Below are 21,253 nucleotides of genomic sequence, written 5' to 3' on the forward strand. Positions count from 1 at the left end.
TGAAGGTTGACACTAGACTGGTAGATCTCGGGAGGTTGGCTACTTGAAAAGTAGATCTTGGGTCAAAAAAGGTTGGGCACCCCTGGAAGTTCAGGCACTGACTGATATGACCATATCAACCGGTGTGCTGACTACTTGTACACAAGGAACCATTAGATTTTACTGTATAGATTTAGAGAAAATGTCATTTGAAAAACGTACACATGCATATTCTCGCCTTTGCAAATTTGCATTATGCCAGCACTTTGAAGTGGGCTATAGACCGAACTTCACATAAGTTCAGGCACTGACTGATATGAACATACTAACTGTTGTACCCACTACTTCTACACAAGGAACCATGTGATTTTACAGTATAGATTTAGAGAAAATGTCGTTTGAAAAACGTACACATGCATATTCTCGCCTTAGCAAATTGCATTATGTCAGCACTTTGAGGTGAGCACGTTAATAAGGTTTGTAAGAAACCAAACCGTTGGGAAAACGGTTGAAAATGTAGCAAGTTATGGTTATTTATAAAGTAGCCTACATACAGTACCACTACCAACACAATGTTTTGAGCAGCTGACTGGCAATATGTCCGCAAGTGCGGACATTGTAGACGCCGCCGTAAGACAGCTAGTGTTCTATCTACACACGTAGGTGAAGGGTTTTATTTTGAAAACGTTGCGAGATACCACCCAAAGGCTGTTTAGAGTAAAGGCGCACGAAGATTTTGTGTGACGGCTGGTTTAACCGCGGATGAACGAATGGCGGCTCACTTGACCGCAGTGCACAACTGGTATATTATAACACAGGACCGGGTGGTTGTTTTGTTAGGGCGGGCTGGATGAACAGGTGCCCGTACAAAACAACAATCGGGTCCACTGTTATAATAAACAACGCGACTCCCCCTGTTAACCAGCGCTGTCTGTATTCTAGCGCCATCTTGCGGTCGTCTGGCGCACCGACCCGGAGACGGTAGAGGGGGCTGCAAGGAAAACATGGAGGCCTTCTGACAACGCCTGCTGGTGAGACCCATCCATGCTGGAAGGCGGGTTAGTTAGGGTCATTGCGCCGGACGGTCGCTAGATGGCAGGAGAACACAGAGGTTATAGCAGTGCCGGTTATTATCGGGGACGCGTGGTTTATCTTAACAGTGGACCGGGTGTTTTTATTTAATGGGCGGGCAGTCTGCACAGGTTCAGAACCCGCCCTCCAGGCCGGTAGGATGCAACAAATTAAGCGCTTGTATAACCCTTGCCGACTCTGACATGTATCCTACTGTAGTCCCTCATTGCCTTATACGCCGCTGTAGTTTCAGCCCTTCACTTCATTGACATTTTTCCTCTGATTGGGATTGAATAGTCGCAATACTCACTTGTGTTTTTTCATTTCGGTTTTAACACCTGCACGGCAGCAGCGCTGTTTTGTACTACAACAAAAAAACTCATTGCCTTTATTATTACTGAACCCATCGATACAATGGAGCAATGCAATGGGTTCTAAAAGTGAACCCCTTCCGCGTGCTGGTGCCGTCCACGGTGGTAGAGCAGAAGAGTTGAGCGTCGCTGCCGGGGAGAAGATGCTGAGGTGAGCGCACAGCCCACATCTCCAGGACAAGTAGAGAGGAGGCAGGTCTGGGTAAAGTTCCGATGCCTTCCCCGCCACAATAGAAGAGGATGAGGCGTGTGGTGGAGGAGCTGATGTTGCTGATCCTGGTGCTGGAGGTCCCTCGCATCTGATGACGGTATTGTCTCACTTTTGCTTCAGCTGCGAGTTTTGGTCTCCGAGGGGGCATGGATGGATGGATTGAGGGATGGATGGTGGGATGGGGGTGTTTTCTGGACGACAGCGAGAGCCAAAGTGGGTGGAGACGATCATAGTATTAGGCGATCATAGTATTCGGGAACCCGGAGGCGCAGTCTCACTACAGAACTACACCAGATCTGACTGTTGTTGTTGTGAGAACCCCGTTTGCTTAATTTGGGGGGTCGAAGTATGTTACACAGGCATAATCAATAGCCTACTGCTCAGCCTCCCTCTACTGCCTGTGTCACAACTTAGGAGAAGCATTGGTAAGGACTTCGATTTTTGCTAATAACAGTATTTTGGTTGGATGACTTCTTTTGGGTTTACTGTATTCGTGTATCTGTTTTTTCTCCGTTTTTCAGTTTTCTTCATTATCGGTTCTTGGGTATTGCATCTCTTATTGTGCTTATTGCTTGATTTAATCCAGCTATTCCATACTTTGCTGGAAATTGTCCTGTGTCTGAGCGTTTTAATTCCAGAGCGGACATAATGTTTTTGTTTAGGAGCAACATTTCAGTAGAATTACAGATTTGGGATTGCAGTCCATCAATAACAACTAAAGCAAATGCTATCGATATCTCAGCATGAGAAAAACTAAATCAATTTCTGCAATTATTGTGACAAAGCGTTTCTTCAGTGGGGAATCACTTGTTTATAGGCATTTTACCAGCAAGTCTCTTCCAATTGCCTTTTATTTTACATTCACAGTTCTAAATCCATGGTATGCGTCTGTTAATTGATCATCAGACCTTCTATTGTGTTATGCTATGTCTCTCTGTGTATTTTGCTAGTTCTGGCGGTTTAAACCTAGCATTACAAACTCACAAGTTTTGCTTTGCAGTAAAGCAATGCATGGATTGGGAGCAAATGAGGTTAAATCAGGATATTTTCTTAAAGTTTCAGTGCCTGTATGCACTGAAACAGGAGGACCGATTCCTTCAGTATGGAACGTCAATGTCAAAAAAATCCTTTATTTAGCAGACCATCTCGTTCTCCATCCTCTTCTTTTATTCCTTTTGTTTTAATCGACCTGGGTCTGTGGCTCTAGGCGAGTTAAGGCCAACCGCACCCCTCTCTCTTGCTACATTGCTTGAAGCATTAAACAAGAACTCCTGGTTCTCCACCATCTCCCAGGGAGCCGGCTGGTTCTGTACAGGCCCCAGCTAGTCCACGCTGAACACGGTCCGGTTCAGCAACAGCAGCCCATGGTGCTCAGCTTCTCAGTCCTACTGGTTCTTGCCAGCGACCCAGACCCTGCACTCACAGTGAACTCAAAGAGTTCTTAGGGCTTAGGGCCTCTTGCTGAAGGTTGTCTTCAGGTAGACTTGGGGTGTTGGGATTTGAACCCTGAGATTCTGGCCAGGGACCCAGACAGTGCATGCACAGTGAACTCAGAGATGAGTCGTTAAGGGAGCAGGTGTGGCTCAGGGCCTCTTGTTCAAGGGTGCCCACTGGTAGGCTGGGGGGGTTGGGATTCGAACCCTGACCCTGAAACTTTCGGCAAGGAGTAAAACACCCCTAACCACTCGACGGCCCTATCCACACCGTAAGGCCGTTAATGATGTTTTGGAGTCTAAAACCAAAATGCGGGCTGCTGTTGTTTTCCATCCCTTGCTTTGAATCAAAATGTATCACTGGAAGCGGGAGCCAGCACCTCGTTCTCTCTCAGCTATGGATCTCAACCAGGGGAAGAGTCTTTTATCATTGCTCCCAAGGTGTTTTATTTCCCCAATAAAAACACAGTCAATGTTGCTGCTCTTTCATACATATTGCAATCTCACTTGCAGAAAGTGTGCATGCCCATCTCCGTTTGCAGACTGTTATCGTACCGCCCCCTGTTTGTATGGAGGTGGACGTTTTGAAAAGGTCTTACTTCAAACGCACAACTGATCAGCACTGGCCTTTTTTAGCAGCAAATACCCTAGGCTATTACCAGCAAATATGTTAGCAAACTGAATCAAATTGAATTAATTATAATACTGAAGCCATAATGAAATGATTACTTTTCTTTGAGTAAGATGCAATACCGACACGACAGGATTCAATACATTCCTTTAGAAAGAAAATGTATATGTTTCAGGTGCTTTGCTCAGGCCTGACAAACGTAAACGTACTGAAGGAGCAGTGATGCAATCTCCTCTCCACGCTGTCAGACTTTTCCTTCGCTTTCATTTCTCCACCTCAAGGTCGTGTTAGAAATGTAATCGTGTCGTTAAGTATAGGTTCATTAAGTATAGGTTTGTTATTTTTCACCCCATATGTCATTTCATTCTGCTTCCTGGCTCGAAGCATGCATAGCACAAACTCACTGGTGCAAGCTCGGGCTGTTTGAAACCTTACTGATTTTCTTACAAACTTTGATTGGGGAAATGAAAGGAGTTTAAACGGGTGGAATTATTCTGATATTGTTTGCAGTGTATTGATACAGGATCAACATATCAACTGTGAATAGAAAAAAATTGTCCGGATTCCTCATGACTCATGAGTCATCGATGTGGTTCACCTTTCAGCTTCAGAGAACGGGGTCCACATAATGGGCCCTATCTTGCATCCGGCGCAATTGACTTAATCACTGGCGCATGTGTCGTTGCTAGTTTGCAACTGGCGCAGAGCGTTCTTTTCCCTCCTGCGCCACGCGTCTGTAAATTAGGGAATGATCTTTTGCAGTTTCAGAAACCACTTGAGCCACATACAAGGAAATACCTGGTTTAAAGTCAGTGGCGCGTTGTTCAGATGCTATTTTAAGGGCGCATGCATAATGTTGCTCGTGCACCTCGCGCATACACTTTGCTTCTCTCATCTACCTAGCCACACATTCTTATTAAATTATTTGGGAAAGAACAGCTGATACAGCGGTAATAAATTATACTTTTAAATCATCTGCAAACACCTTACAGCAAACACATATTTTCTTGACACAGACATCGTGTACATGCCCATAACCTTTAGGATTGACGAGTATTTGATCTTGAGAAAACATTGTTTTACCGTGAGTGTTCAAAAGAATGAATGAAGTGTATGTGCAAAATAATTAACGAATGCGGGCCGTGTGTGTGCGTCCATCTGTTTAAACACACGCAAACTAAACACGTAACGCATAATACAGTTCATGGCAATGCATATTAACGGGGGGACACATGCATAATAGGAACACAAGTCGATAACGATAATGCATACAATACTGATAAGAAACAATGTTTATGCGTATTGCGTACATCATTAAATAGAACCACAGTTACGGCATATCATATGTGTGTGAAGTTTTCTTTGCCGAAATTTATTTGAGGACTCAGTATTTCTGAAGTTGTGGAAGAAAACCTTATTCCATGTGTGAATTTGTCCATATATATTTGGCCATAAACTGAGCCATTTGAAGTTTGAAATTCATGTGCATCTGTCTCATCGGAGACTCCAGACGCGCTGTCAAAATATCAACTCGTCAGATTCAAATGCGCTCATGGCTGTTAAAGGGGATGGGAGCTGGCACTCTCATTGGTTTATTGCATGTTACGCCCAAACCACACCTATGGGTAATTAGGCTACTTCAGACCAACCCTTTTTAGATTTGCGCCGTGCGAAAGAGTAATTTTTGCGCCTGTACAATAGCGAAATTGCCATAGAACCGCCCAGAAAGAAACTTGCGCTTGGCGCTTCTCACTTGCGTTTCAGACCGTTAAAATAGGGCCCAATGGGTCTAAAGAGTGGAGCAGATTGGCCCAACCGTTGGCCATCTGAAACGTTTTTGGAGACGGGAGTTCGGGAACAAATCTGTTGGGTGTGATCAGCTGTGTTGGAAGCTTTTGGAACCGCAGAGACGCTGTCTTGTCCAATTCAACATGCAAAGTCTGAGAGCGTTGGCGTCTGAGGATTTGAGCAATGGGATACTCTGATTGGTTGTGTGCTGCTAGCATACAACCAGCGAATCAGCGCAATGTGTGGGAGGGGCAGACTAGCGCCACAAGACTAGCGCCAGCCGATGTTAAGGAGACTTAATACTTCTCGCGCAGGCGCAGAACGCACACACTACTGTGTAGTTGGCAGTAGTCAGACGAGAGGCAACGGAATGGTCGGATAAAGGCAGTTGACCGTTGGTTTGAGTCTGGGCAGTGTGTAGGCCCCTTTATGATTTCTGAACTCCCTTGGCTTCATTTTGATGCCTGGCAGGTGATTCCTGAGGTCACTCACACTGCGTTGTGGACCAAACAGAATCTGTATTCTGTGTCCCGGTGACATGGGGCCATAATTATTCATGGTTAGTCATCAATAAACTCGGAGCTGACTGAAGAAGACGAGCCTCTTACCTCAAGCACTCTTTACACATCCTTCTTAGACATTGTTTCCAATTGGTTAAGAAAGTGTGAGGTGTACTCGTGTCTCTAAAAGCCTGAAGTATGATGCCACGTTTGGACTTTGATGTATTTTTTAAAAGGGCAAGGAGCCAAGCAAGGTTGTTTGTGATACTGAAGAAGAATGTGCATTGTTCTCTCCTCACCTGTCTCTCGCCCATACAATCCCTGGACCCTTCCTTACCTTGTTTCATCTTTCTCCACTGCTCCCCTCCCTACCACCCTCCGCACCTCTTCCTTGCTTTTCCTGCTCTGACTATTTTGCCTCTCTTGCCTCTCTCCCTCTCTTCCTCTCTCTCTGTCTCTGTCTCTCTCTCCCTCTCTTCCTTTCTCTATGCCTCTCACTCTCTTGCATCTCTCTCTCTCTCTCTCTCTCTCACTCACTCACTCACTCACTCACTCACTCACTCACTCACTCACTCACTCACTCACTCACTCACTCACTCACTCACTCACTCACTCATCACTCACTCACTCACTCACTTCACTCCTCTCTCCTCTCTCTCTCTCTCTCCTCTCCTCCTCTCCTCTCACTCTCTCCTCTCTCTCTCTCTCTTCTCCCTCTCCCCCTCCACCCCTCTCTCACTCTCTCTCCTCTCTCTCCTCACTCTCTCTCTCCTCTCCTCTCTCACACTCTCTCTCTCTCTCTCTCTCTCTCTCCTCTCTCTCTCTCTCACTCTCACTCTCTCTCTCTCTCTCTCTCTCTCTCTCTCTCTCTCTCCTCTCTCTCTCTCTCTCTCTCTCTCTCTCTCTCTCTCTCTCTCTCTCTCTCTCTCTCTCTCTCTCTCTCTCTCTCTCTCTCTCTCTCTCTCTCTCTCTCTCTCTCTCTCTCTCTCTCTCTCTCTCTCTATATGTTATGCATTCGGTCCCTAATAAGCTCAGAGGAGGTCTGGCTTCCAAAGGCAAAGTGACACTGTGCTCTCTTGCCATTGCGCTCAAATCCCCACCCACTCCCATATCCCTTGTTTTGGATTACCATAGGGGGGCAGAGCCGCTGAGAATGACACTGTGGGCCGTTCCCACTGTGTATAGGTTGAACGGGTCCTACTTTCCCCGCAATGTCTTCAGACAGATGGGTTCCAAACAGAGTGATTTACGAACGCATCCGTGACAGTCCAAAAACACCCCGTGCTCCTTTTATTTGGATAAACCCACACACTCTCATACACACACTCCTTACACCCGTTCCCCAGTCTGAATATCGTTCTAACCGAGCCTGGGGGAAGAGCACCATACCGTAGAAGGGTCCTCATCTTGTGTCAACACTAAAAGCTGTTTCTGCCCTCTTTTTTATTCTCTGCGTTTCTAGGTCGCTGTTCCACTTTGCTGCTGTGAGGCCGAGCGCGTCTCCACCGGCCCTCGCAGGAAGTGAGCGCCCGACGGACAGGAGCAGGACGGACGGACGCACAGACACACCGTCCCTCCCCGCCATGGGCGCCGAGACGGGCCTGCGGCGGTCATGGGCGCTGCTCGCCTTCCTGGGGGTGGCAGTGGCTTCCCGGTGGGGCGCGGCGGCGGCGGCGGTGGCGGCGGCTGAGGTCTACACCAACACCTGGGCTGTCCGTGTCATCGGGGGGGCCGGCGAGGCCGACCGCATCGCCAGGAAACACGGCTTCGTCAACCACGGAAACGTAGGTCCACCGCCTGTTGTGTTGGGTTGCTTTGGTCTTGAGCGTGTGTGGCTATTGGGTGGTGGTGGGACAAAATATAGATACGGTGATAGATCGTCGCCCTTCTTTGTGCGATACGAGAATTGACACACTGGCGGCAAATATGGATACTTCTACCGATTTCCCTGCACCCAGCGCCGCAACTTTATTGCTCTTGAAGGATTTGTCACTGTATGGTGATGGTATCGGTATGGTGTCGTGTGTCGTATCGTATGGTTAGGATCCCCGTGATTCCCACCTAAACTGTTGAGATTGTTCTAGTTTGTTTGTGTGTTTCTTTTTTTGGTTCTACTACTCGTTTCTGTTCTGGTCCTGGACTTGCTACAGTGACATCTGGATAACCCTTCTGGGATGCATGAAGGACTGCCTTATCTTATCTCCAAGGGATACGCTGAGATATCTGTAAATTGCCTTTTCGGCGTTCTTACCCCGATGGAAACGAGTGGTTGGAACCTGAATCTCCTCTGGATTTCGGTAAAACAAGCAAACGGCAATGTACAGATATCTCAGCTTTTCAATTGAAGTGTTGGTCGTACGCTCAAGTATTTAACATTTAAAGTGTACTTGTTTGTCTTTGAAGTGTGCGTTTTTTACAATAAAACTAGTATTGCCTCTCGAAAAATTTTGGCAATGCAGTACATGTCAATGCAGATGTTTAAGGTTTATGACTACACTACACTGTGGGAATCGGCAGTAAATCGGTGGGCGGGGAGCCAAGGCAGTAGGGAGCGCTCTATTCAAAACTGCCGTACACAGAGATGCTTGGGCCATAGGTCAGCAAACATTTACTTTACATTTAGCGCATTTAGCAGACTTTTATCCAAAGCAACTCACAATAAGTACATTTGGACACCTCCTCTCTATAGTGTATGTAATTATAACTTTCAAAGAATGCTATAACAATAGTTCAGGACAACTCCTCTCCATAGTGTAGATAACCACAACTCTACAGTAGAACTAAAGCCATAGTTCAGGACATCTCCTGTCCATAGTGTATGGACTCTACAGTATGAGAATCAAGGCCATAGTTCAGGAAACTCTCCATAGTTAAAAAACGGGTCAAATGCAATATATACGAAAGGTTCTTTGTACAAAATGTAATCGCTCTCTTGAACAACAACTGATTAACTGCTTCAATCCAAGCTCTTCTTTGTATTTGTGTAGTACGGATGTGTGGCTGTAGCTTATTTTGTACCATGCAAGCCATTTCTCTTGAGAGACTTTTTGATTTGTCTGTGAGGCCAAGACCACATTTCGGGCGCTGGCTGGACAATAAAGTAATGTCGGGTTCCATCCAGTTGTATTCTGTTGATGGGTATGATACATGTCAAGTTGATAGTGTACTGAAGTGACAACAACACAGCGACTTGGGAACAGTGTGTTTGTGATGTAAGGATTTAAGGATACACACAGTGAGTCATGGAAGGAGTCTTTGTGCTTCCAGTACAAAAGCATCTGAACTACTGCAGTGTGCAGGAGTCTCCTGGACAATGGTATTGAAGAGAGATGATTGGTGATTGTATTGTTACAATACTGCTACTTTGAGAATATCCTTATTTTTTTGCCGTTGTTTTGATTTTGATTACCAAATTAAAGTTTGTTCAATTTAAGTTTATTTAATTTGGGCATCAGAATTGCTCTATAAATGGGTTCCTTCCTTCATAATTAGATTAATTTAATGAAGGACAGGATCACAGACAAGATATAACTGGGCAATCAAAAATGTCTGTAGGATTGCTCTCACTGAATAAGAATTTGTAATTATTGGAAAAATATTTTAAAATTATTTTATTGGCAAAATGACAACTTATTTTCTTTCACAGATCTAGAATCTCATTTGAGAGATTGACTTTCCTTAAACCCCAGCAGCCGATTACAGCAAAGAAAATAAAAAAAAACAATTGATCTGGTGTGCTTTGTTTCCTTCTTTGAACAAAGGAACTTAATGAATCCACTGATGGAGTGACATAGCCCTGGTCCTTTCTCTTTCCTTATCAAGCCTGTCCCTTTGTCTCAGTGTTCTTTGCAACTTTCTCCAGAGTCTGGACATTAAGAAAGACACATTAATTGTCTTAAAGCATTCTGGGCCCAAAGCGGTCATCGTAGTCATTGTCACTGAAAAATCCCCAAGGAGGGGATGCTTCCTTCAATGTACTTGAATTCTAGTAATGGCCTTGACATCTAGATGACCTTAATGGCATAACAATTATAGCATCCATGAATACCAATGACTCAGTTTACAATTCTAATGATAAAACAAAGCACTCAGTTTGACAAGCTGAATGCTTTACTATGCAAACATAGGGCGGGAAAAAGTCCCAGCTGCAGCTATCCTTGGACGAATTGTTTGTTGACCCAGTGTTGTTAAAACGCAATGTGTGCCTGATATGTGCACGCAAACGTGTTACACCAACATACATAATGATGCTTGTTTTAAAATATTTAAAGCCATTTTCTTTTATTTAGTCTCACAAAGTAATGCATGCGAGACACACAAAGTTCAGAGATCGAAAGCATATTCTTTCAAGGCTAACTGTATTATATTTACATATTTACATTCTTTTCTCCTTTGGGGAAGCCAAGCAATTCTCGGTTCAAGCACACAATCAATACTCGTATAAAGTCTGAATGGAAATGACTGTTGTTTCTCCCACTAATGTGAAAGTCAAACGAGGCTCCTCTTTGCATGAGCAACCGACTATATCTGGACGACCCGTGTCATTACTGCTTTCAAGATTCTTGGAACAGAAATGCTTCATAGTCAACCTCGCTGTCAGCACCACAAGATAAGATGAGATCAACTTTATTAAATCCTGGACTGGAAATGTGGCGCACCCGCAATAGCACAGGACAATAATAAGAATTAATAATAATACATAATAAAATAAGAAATAGGACGAAATAAATACACGCTTGGGACCTTTCCTCGGTAAACTGTTAATTAGCTGCGGTTCAGCGGTGGAGTTTTTTCTCAACCGTCAACATCTGTTGTACAGTAGATGAATTTGCGTATCTTCAAAATACCACATTTATTTACCAGGAAAAACAATATGCTGACTGCTGAACTGCTGAGATAGAAGGCGGCATTAAGCCGGCGATAATGCGGAGTGAACAGCGAAGGCTGCGGCTTGCTGCTAAATGCACGAAGCGTCTGCATCTCGAGCATCAGCATGCCTCCGAGGCGGAGCTTTTCCATAATGTTGACCCCGGGTCCCGTAACCCCCCGGCCTTCCCCCTGCCTGGGCTCCTCGGAGTGGCGGCTTTATCTGCATGTTAAACCCACTGCCTCCTCCAGAACCACACAGCCTTCTGGAAGAATCCTGATGATGCCTTTTCATCCACTCCCTCCCTCGCCGACCTTCTCGCCTCCCTGAAATCAACCAAAGGATTTGCAGGAAGATAATGTTTGCGGCCGGTTAATTCCGGCTTCGCTATGCGTTGCTGATATTATTCATAGCCTTGTGTGAAGCCATATGTGTTTTTCATGTTTTCGACAGTCCAACCGTTGCCAAAATGAGCTAGCTGAAGTTGGCTGCGATAACAACGCCTCCAGCGTTTCATCAATCTTCTATTCAACGCACAGTCGCAGGACTTTGTCTCCACCAAAGGCGAGACCAATAATGAGTTTGTTTGGAGGGACCTGATCGACCGGGAGGGTCATTTCAAGTGTTGAACCAGAAAGTTGGACCTCTCTTGGTCTGCGTGTATTTGTGCTCTTTACAAAGGTGTGGCCAGCATAGTACAGCAACCTTTAATACCTAATTGCCTCTATTATTGCTGACACAAAATCATTATGTGGTAAGGACCTCAAGGTTTTGCTGAGAAACCCAAAAGCAATCTACCATATTTTAAGCAATCACCCAGGGGAGATGCATCAGCTAACCAATCTTGCTACAGAAAACAGCCTCTGATTATTTATTATTCTCCATTGCATCCATTCCACCAACATGTAATTTAACACCTTCTCTCCTACTCCCCAGTGTGTGCGTGTGCGTGCGTGCGTGCGTGCGTGCGTGCGTGCGTGCGTGCGTGCGTGCGTGCGTGCGTGCGTGCGTGCGTGTGTGTGTGTGTGTGTGCGTGTGTGTGTGTGTGTGTGTGTGTGTGTGTGTGTGTGTGGATTTGAGTGTATGCCAGCAAACATATTCTCCCTTCCCATTCTGTTTGTCACAGTGAGAAAACCAATAACACAACTAGCATCGTGGTGTAATCTCTTTTAAGTGTCCTGTTTCTCCAACAGTAGGGCCTGCTCGTTGTCAAACACTGAGGTGTAGGCGGCCATGGTGAATTGTAATCTTGATAACCGGGTTAGGTGTGACTCAAACAGTGGTAAAGGTTTTACCCGTTTATTCAGAGATAGAAGGTATTTGGACCTGCACTCTGCAGGTGGTTCATGAAGCATTCGCCAGATCAAGGTACATTCAGTCTATGTTGGTGTGGGCAGAATGGTTGAGAAGCTAGAGGCGCTGATTTACGCACTTATTGTATGTTGTACGTCCTGACACTTATTGTACTTATTGTATGTTGTACGTCCTTGTATTTAAAAATAGTACTTAGCTTATCTTATTTGAGCTATCTTTGTTTATACAGGGAATGGGTAACCTAACAATTGTATGTGCTTGGCAATTAGTTTTATGAACTTCCTGACTGTACTGACAGCGATATATGGTTGTTTCTCTTTCTCCTGAGAGATGTTCTTAAAAAAAAATGTGGCGTAAAAGCATCTGAATGCCCTAAATGTAATTGTTAATGATTTATCTCAGATAACTTACATATGTTTCTGTCTCTACCACTATATGTGTAGAAAGTAGCATTAAGTTAGCACTATAAATGTTTGGCCCAATGAGGGAACAATGTTGTCTACAATATCGTGTGGTCAAATGGGGTAATAGATTACATTAATTTACATCACAAGTGTATTTGATTAAATGTCAAACAGTTCTTGCAATGAGTATACTTGCATCCATGATGATGAATACTGATTGATTGGTTGGTTTGATTGAACGATCAATCACAGTTGGAGTCCCATCGATCACAAATGGAAGGAAGAGATATCAATAAGCATCCAATCCAATGTTAAGCCACACAGTTGTCATGTTACCAGGACTGGAGGCATGTGGCTCAGGAGGTAGAGCGGGTTGGCTGGTAACCGGAAGGTTTCTAGTCCGATCCCCGGCTCCTCCTAGCTGAGTGTCGAGGTGTCCCTGGGCAAGACACCTCACCCTAACTGCTCCCGACGAGCTGGCTGTGGCCTTGCATGATGGACACCGCCGTCGGTGTGTGAAACTGTATGAATGGGTGAATTTCAGGCGATATTCTAAAGTGCTTTGAGTAGCCAATGGTTAGAAAGCGCTATCCAAAAAAAAAATGAAGTCCATTCTAAATGTGATATCAAGGTAAAAGTCAGAGTGACCTTTTCCTGTAAGTTTACACCTTTCACTGCAAATGCCTGGCATATCAATTATCTGCATACCGGAAAAGAAGCACAGTAGGAAATAGAAAGTTTCACTGCCAATAAGGGAAGGTACTGCCAGTAACAATACAGAGTTCTCGTGCTTAATGGGTTCATCTTGGGGGTAGATGAGTCAGGTGTTGTGCTATCTCATGACTGATAAGACATTATTCGTTTTGAAAAAAGGCCCATGCAGTACACTCACAAAGCTCTTACAATGGCACCCATTCTGGTATTGTGTGCTGCTATTTTGCCTAGTGACAAGGGACAAAGTGGGGGTGGAGGATGGAGAATCTTCCACGGGAAAGGGAAGATAATGCTAAAGTGGGGTACTATTACCCTGGTACTCAAAGTGAGCCAATTTGTGTTTTCAAATTATCCCTACGGATTAATGCTGAAAGTCATTTTTTACTATCAAAAGAAGATCAAAAGCCAACCATTAGATTAGAACGAAAAAGGCTTAGGGCCATCTGTGAATTTATTTTGAGTTCTGAGTTTAGAAACAAATTCTGAGATTAAAGTCAAAATTCTGAGAATATAGTCAGAATGTTGACTTTATTGCATTTAACCATAATACTCCTCAGCATCTTACCTTAGGTTGCGTTTGGTTCCCATCCTGTATGTCGATAAATTACACTCACTGACCTTGGTTCCTTTAACTCTTCCTTTAAACTCAGAACTCAAAAAAAGGATCAATAATGTGTCTTCTGTGCTCTTCACTAATTTCCATTAGATTATCGTACATTACTCTTCCATACATTATAGACCCCAAACCGAAATGTATTCAAATTTCACTTTTTAGTTCTTTCCATGAGAAGGCTGCACTGTTCTTGTTTTGTTCGCTCGATTCTGATGGGATATAGAAGTTGGTGTTGGGTGCTGGTATGTGCAGACCCCCTCCGGTGCCATGAATAACGGCACCGACTGATGCTGTGTGACCGGATGGGTTAAAGCAGAACAGTCAATGCTCGCTATGCTCAAATATGAAAGAGTACTGCTTCTTACGCCTCGCGGTCGGTAACAGATACTCTGCTTTGCGGCGTCACCGCGGTCCGGGGATCTGCGTTTGATCTGATTTCGGGAAAGTGACGTAAAGGTTCTAACTTTTTGGCAAAATGTTTGCGGAAAGCGTCGATAAGTTGAAGATGCAGACCATGTTTTTTTCTTTCCCCTAAACACCTTTGAAGAAGTACTCTTGAGTGGTAGAAATTGCAGAGTGTGGCTACTCCCCCTTTCAGCAAGATACTGTTCTGTATCTGCTGATCAACAAGAAAATGGGATTTTCTTTCATAATCAACAGATTTAAAGGATCATCTTGTTACCGGTGTACTCATGATTATTATCATGATTATTATCATGAGTTATATGTGTGTGTGTGTGTGTGTGTGTGTGTGTGTGTGTGTGTGTGTGTGTGTGTGTGTGTGTGTGTGTGTGTGTGTGTGTGTGTGTGTGTGTGTGTGTGTGTGTGTGTGTGCGTGCGTGCGTGTGTCTTTGTGTGTATGTGTGAGTGTCCGTGTGTGTCTGGTTGTGTATGTGTGTGTGCTTGTGTGTGTGAGTGTGTGTGTGCGTGAGTGTCTGTGTGTGTGTGTGTTTGTGTATGCGTATGTGTGAGTATCCATGTGCGTGTGTCTGGTTGTGTGTTTGTGTCTGGTTGTGTGTGTGTGTGCGTGCAGGCGTGCGTGCGTTTGTGTGTGTGGGTTTGCGACATTACTACTGCTAAGTATTCACATTGGCATTCGTATTCATCACAACCATAGACCGTATGAAACACGCCTTAAGAGTGTGGAATGGTCTTTCGACACGAGAATAAGAAGTCTGCTAGCTGGAGGAAAGGTTGTGTTCTGCTTTGCTGTCGCCTCTACACCACATCCATATTTATTTATATTTTGCATGGCGCTTGGAGCTTTGTTAAGCCCATCAGGATGAAAAAAAATATTCTGCCTGGATAAAAATGTTATTTTCTGTTTTCACTCTTTATTTGTCTTTCGCTAGTTTTGTGTGTGAGCTTTTGTATCAGTGTTTGTACATGTGTGTGTGTATGTTTGTGTGTATGTGTTTGTGTGTATGTGTGTGTGTGTGTGTCTGCTTGTGTGTGTGTGTGTGTGTGTGTGTGTGTGTGTGTGTGTGTGTGTGTGTGTGTGTGTGTGTGTGTGTGTGTGTGTGTGTGTGTGTGTGTGTGTGTGTGTGTGTACATGCGTGTATGTACATGTGTGTGTGTACGTCTGTGTGTGTGTATGTGTGTCTGCGTGTGTGTGTGTGCACACGTGCATTAGCCTTTGCTTATGGTGGGCAGAAGCGTGTTTGGTATCCTGCTGTTCCGTCTCTCCGTGGCACCTCCACCACATTATCTGTCCCCCACGGCGGAACACAGCTGCCTGCTGCCTGTCCTCTCCTCCGTTCCCAACCTCCTCCGTGTTAAAGCTATCTCTGCAAACACGAGAAACAAATAAAAAGAGGTTTAGCTTTCCATTCTGTTCCATGTCAACATCTAGCTGGTCCAGGAATAGCCTAAACGCATGAAACCAACATGTCACCCTTCCCCACGCAGATGGATTGGCTGGATTTTGTCCAATTATGTCAAGGCGGCAAGAAGGGAAGGTCACAGCTACTTCTGTCAGAGACCGCCAGGCTCTCTCTCTCTCTCTCTCTCTCTCTCTCTCTCCTCTCTCTCCCTCTCTCTCCTCCTCTCTCTCAGTCTCTCTTCTACTCTCTCTCTCCCTCTACCCTCATCTTACACTCTCTCTCTTCCTCCCTCCCTCTTTTTAATTCACCACTCCATGTTCACCTCTCGCGCTCTCTCTCTCTCTCTCTCTCTCTCTCTCTCTCAATCTCCCTGTCTCCCTATTACATCACCCTCTCTCTTTCCCTCTCCCTCTTTCACTCTCTCTCTTCTCTCTTTCTTTCTCCTCGCTTCTCTTCTCTCTCCTCTCTCGCTGTCTTCTCTGCCCTCCCTTTACCCTCTCCCTCTCTTGCTATATTTCTTCCTCTACTCTCTCTCTCCCCTTATTTCCTCCCATTCTCCTTGGCCGACCTGCTTCTCATTGTGATGTCTGTCGGGTCGGCGCTTACGGCCCATTCAGACGGCGGCCCCCAGAAACCTCAATCACTCTGAACGCGTCTCTTTTGACTTGACCCGCCGCTGTAGGACATTCACCTTCCTGTGGCTGGGGCCGCCGCTGTGATGGCATCGCCCGCAGTCGGTGCCCCGCTGAAAGGTGAATTCTCCTCAAGCAACGCAGCGTTTCATCGCTCTCCTGGCGCCGGCGTCTCCTCCGTCCGCCTTTCTTCAACGGGTGACGGGAAGCCCGGCTGATGAAAAGCCCAGCGTGAGGCTGACTCCGCTGGGGCTCGCCGTGTGGATGTAGCAGGGGAGCGGCTGAAGTGTTAGCCACAACACTTTTCTCACTCTTCAAAGAGAACCCCCCCCGGTCTTGTGTCTCGGCCCGGTCGCACGCTGGCTTCCTGCGGCCCGCAGCGGGGGGCTGTGTTCCAGTTCCTCTCGGTACCCCCTAGCCACCCCTCCCGTGAAGAACCGACGTCGCCGACAGGACCCCCCCTTGTGCGGTGGACGTTGCGCGTTCGACCGCTTGATTGGACAGTTGACATCCAATGACCCCTGCTGCACTGAAATATGGATTCTGTTGTGTTGGATTTCATCTGGTTTTAGGCACTTTGGACACATTTAAATGCAAATTTACATTCAGGGCATGTGCAGACGCTTTTATCCAAAGCGACATACAATAAGTACATTTGCCAAGCACTAACAATCACTAGGTTAACCCATTCCCTGTACACAACAAATATAGCTAGGAGAAGATGCTATTATTAAGTACTATTATTAAAATCCAGGACGTACAACATACAATAAGTGCGTAGGAGAGGGTTGGGGGGCGGCTATGTAAAGTCTAGGTGGACTCTGAACCAGTGAGTCTTGAGTCTTTTGTCTTGAGACTTCCATCGGCAACGTTTGGAAGCTCCCCGCAGCAGCGCGGTGTTGTCTTGCGTACCTAAGGCCTCATTCCGTTAGTACAGGGCTCAGAGTACCGTTATACATAAGAACGGGTTAACCAGTGAACATTCTGCGTAGCCTTAGCCGCTGGACGACTCTCTGTTGTTCAAAGCGAAGTTTGGCCTCTGCGTGGCAGGCCTCCGAAGGCCGCTATGCACTCTTAAGTTATTGATCCAGCAGAAATGCACACACACACCGCAATATACCTTTTTTTTGTTTTTTAACCTTGTTCCTCTGATCTCTTTAACTTCAGTCGAGTGCTCTTTAGTGTGCAATTTCACACCTTTTAGATCCAGGGTCCTCAGCGAAGATTAAACAGAGGGAGGGAATGTGAGTTAATGCTTTGTTTCACATGTGAAGGCCAGCCGTTGGCCGCTGGGCTCCTTGCTGGGGAAATATGATTTGATGATCTCAGCTCGGAGCTTCCACCGCAACGTTTTTTTTTTGGATGCTTAGGCAATTTTCACATTTTCGGAAAATATAATGTGTGTGTGTGTGTGTTTGTTTATGCATGAATGTGTGATTTTGCAGATGTATATATTTGAGTGCTTCTGTTCTGAAACGTATTTCAGCTCTTTTGTTCCATCTTTGTTTTTGGCCCTCGCATTGTCTCATTATTTGCCTCACTGGGTGACGACTCTCCACTTCTTGCGTTGCATTGTGTCGACGGCAATTGTTTAAAAGAGACTGAGTCGATTGCAATCAGCGAGCTTCATTTTCTCCTGTTTTCAGAGACTATACACTCAGAGCGCTGAATGCTGCGATTGTACCGCTTACCACCAGTCATCGACCATTGTTGTCACAGCAGCCCACGTAGTCAGCGTGTTACATCGTTTAAGTCCGTCCCCCACCGCGCTACTACGAAGAAGTACTAATCATCAGCAATTGACAACAGGTGTCCAGGAGATGGATCCATAAAACAAACAAATTGTTCAGTCGGTGGTTGACCCGGTAGAGTGTGTACTATTAAGGCCCAGTCCTTACCGCAGCGACCGGGGTTCGATAACTGCCCGTGGTCCCTTGCTGCATGTCTTCCCCTCTCTCTCCCATACCTTCCTGTCTTACTGTACAATAAAAAGGATAAAACCTTCAAAAATAAATCATTGGTCTGCGCTCTGTTCCTGAGATATGGAGTCACTGCGTACTGTGAGTTATTTTGTTTTAGGGGTTGCTCCGCTCCCAAAAGCTCCTCCTTAGGACTATTCAGTGCAATCTGCACATTAATGGCTTATCCTGGCCCCCGAAAGGAAGCTCTGCTTCAATTAGTGGAATTCAGTCTGCCTGGAAAACCTTGATAAGAAGCCCACAGCTGCAGCTACAGTTGGCTGAATGGTTGGTTCCCAGAGCACGTGTTTCCCAGCTTCACTTTTATACTCCAGTGAATAGCCACTCGAAGTACTGTATTCATAGCGTTTATAATTTTACGCGGTACAGTTGTTGAGACAATGCTATGTGCCATCTGTGTTGAACAGCATTGATTTGCAAGCTGTCTGCTTGCAAACTGACAAAGTAGCACTCCTGAAACTTGCAATTGCTTTGGGTTTTTGTAAGGAACTACAATTTAAGGCAAACAAAGGATGCTTTGTAGGCTGAAAACAACCCACTTCCTCTCTGGCCATGAATTATTCCTCTGTAAGTGTGTACAGCATGCAAATAGGTATCCTATCATTTGTCACGTTGTTTATCCGGCTCTAAACTGTATTTTTGCCGAGCAGTGAACAACAATGTTACAAAACATTCAAATTATTTTTTGTCATTGTTATCGGCGAGAAATTTCTCAAGGCTTCTGGCTGAGGTTGGGTCGGCAAGGTTGGTTTTGGTTCTTTGGTTCCTTGTGTTGAGTATTAAGTACGGAGGTGTCCCTGAGCAAACTCTCACTCCTAACTGCCTCCTGTGTGCTGTTGTGCCTCGCACAGTTCACAGGCCACCCGGACTCTGTGACGACCACCCGGATTTATTAGATTCAATTAAATTGTATTTGTAATTAGCAAGGAAGAAATCTTGAGCAGGAACGCAGAGTGGGGGATCCCTCCTTCCAGAGATCATCAGGAGTGCAACGGGTGCCATAATTGACGTACATATATAGAGGCAAAACATTTAAAATCGGTGGCCGGTTAACCATAAGTTTCTACTTCAGTGTGACTGTGACTACAGTCTGGTGCAGCCCTCAGCAATGTTCAACACCGTATTGTACAACATACTGCCTTCAGAAACAGTAGGCTGCTTTCATGTGGGCAGAAAGAAAGATGTGTTAATCACTCAAAAAATAAAAGCTTTATTGAGCGGGTTTAATTTTGCGCTGGGGCATCTCGTTGACCGTGCCTACACAGATTGGGATATAGCCATGTCTGTTATGTTCCTCCTCTAATCAGCCCATGCAGCACCATCGCCTCCCTCCAAGAATACTCAGCTAACCATTACCATTTCCCGCCTCCGCCTCCGCTGAACACAGCACACGCTCTCGGTCCGCACCCAAACGTGGTGTGCGCTGGACCCCCTGCCTCGCTCAGCAGGTGTTCTGAGGATCCAGTCAGCAACCGTGATGTTTAGCACCTATTTCCGCTCCACATTTGGCTGAGAGGAGCGTGTTCGCCCCCTAATAAACATTGTTAACTGTAATTTACATTGCAGGTATGGTGATGCCTCCTAGTGTACCGCGTGCTGAGACTAAGGCTGTTTTTACACTAGATATACGAGGAGGTGCGACCCGTCTTCAATTAAATTGGGGGATCATGTTGGCTGTTTGTCATTTTGGATGCAATTTAGGTTCTAGGGCTGTTGTGAACGCTGCATACGTTAAGTGAATTAAATGAGTTTTGTTAAGGCAACTCAAACGCACAAGTTTGTATGTTCTCCCGTGTCACCATGGGTCGGCCTCCGCATGCTCCAGTTACCTCTAACTACATCAGACAGACATGGTAGGTTAATGCTCCTGCCTCTGCTCTTCAGCAAGGCACTAGCAGTAGACTTGGAGTTGGTCCACGGGCGCTGAACTATGGCTGCCCACTGCTAGTGACGGATTAAATGATCCTGGTGATGGGTTCAATACTCCTAGTGCTGCTAGTGATGGGTTTAATGCTCCTAGTGCTGCTAGTGATGGGTTTAATGCTCCTAGTGCTGCTAGTGATGGGTTCAATACTCCTAGTGCTGCTAGTGATGGGTTCAATACTCCTAGTGCTGCTAGTGATGGGTTCAATACTCCTAGTGCTGCTAGTGATGGGTTCAATACTCCTAGTGCTGCTAGTGATGGGTTCAATACTCCTAGTGCTGCTAGTGATTGGTTCAATACTCCTAGTGCTGCTAGTGATGGGTTCAATACTCATAGTGCTGCTAGTGATGGGTTTAATGCTCCTAGTGCTGCTAGTGATGGGTTCAATACTCCTAGTGCTGCTAGTGATGAGTTTAATGCTCCTAGTGCTGCTAGTGATGGGTTCAATACTCCTAGTGCTGCTAGTGATGGGTTCAATACTCCTAGTGCTGCTAGTGATGGGTTCAATACTCCTAGTGCTGCTAGTGATGGGTTTAATGCTCCTAGTGCTGCTAGTGATGAGTTTAATGCTCCTAGTGCTGCTAGTGATGGGTTCAATACTCCTAGTGTTGCTAGTGATGGGTTCAATACTCCTAGTAATGGGTTCAATACGCCTAGTGCTGCTAGTGATGTTAAAATACTCCTAGTACTGCTAGTGATGGTTAATAATTATAATAGTAAATTCGCTGAAGGCTTGAAAGAGAGACTGGTAGGTGGTCAGACATGAAGAGGATTCCTCCCAACTCTCCCAACTCTCCAGAATTATTCTCCGGCCAAGAGGCACAGAGGACAGCTGCGAAGCGCAGGCCTTGGATGTGTGCGCTCATTAAAAACCAAATAAACTTGTCTCTCCGAATCCCCATTTTGATATGAAATGCGGCTATGGCTTGCCCCTATCCCAATTCATTTATTTTTCATTTAGTTCGATCTCAGAGCAGATCTGCTCGTCAGTTTCATTAC

The 21,253-nt window shown here is 45.4% G+C and overlaps 1 protein-coding gene across 1 annotated transcript in view; it reads left to right on the forward strand.

Annotated features, from left to right (window-relative positions):
• The first annotated feature begins 1,302 nt into the window (after window positions 1-1,302).
• The window catches only part of furinb (furin (paired basic amino acid cleaving enzyme) b), a 94,043-nt gene continuing 74,092 nt past the window's right edge, over window positions 1,303-21,253 (forward strand). Inside the window, exons 1-2 of the mRNA XM_056598770.1 lie at window positions 1,303-1,572; window positions 7,447-7,768. Coding sequence (XP_056454745.1) covers window positions 1,478-1,572; window positions 7,447-7,768 — 417 coding nt within the window. The 5' untranslated portion in view covers window positions 1,303-1,477. The remainder of the gene's footprint in view (window positions 1,573-7,446; window positions 7,769-21,253) is intronic.

This window comes from Gadus chalcogrammus, chromosome 9 (genome assembly GCF_026213295.1).
Source record: "Gadus chalcogrammus isolate NIFS_2021 chromosome 9, NIFS_Gcha_1.0, whole genome shotgun sequence".
NCBI classification, from domain to species: domain Eukaryota; kingdom Metazoa; phylum Chordata; class Actinopteri; order Gadiformes; family Gadidae; genus Gadus; species Gadus chalcogrammus.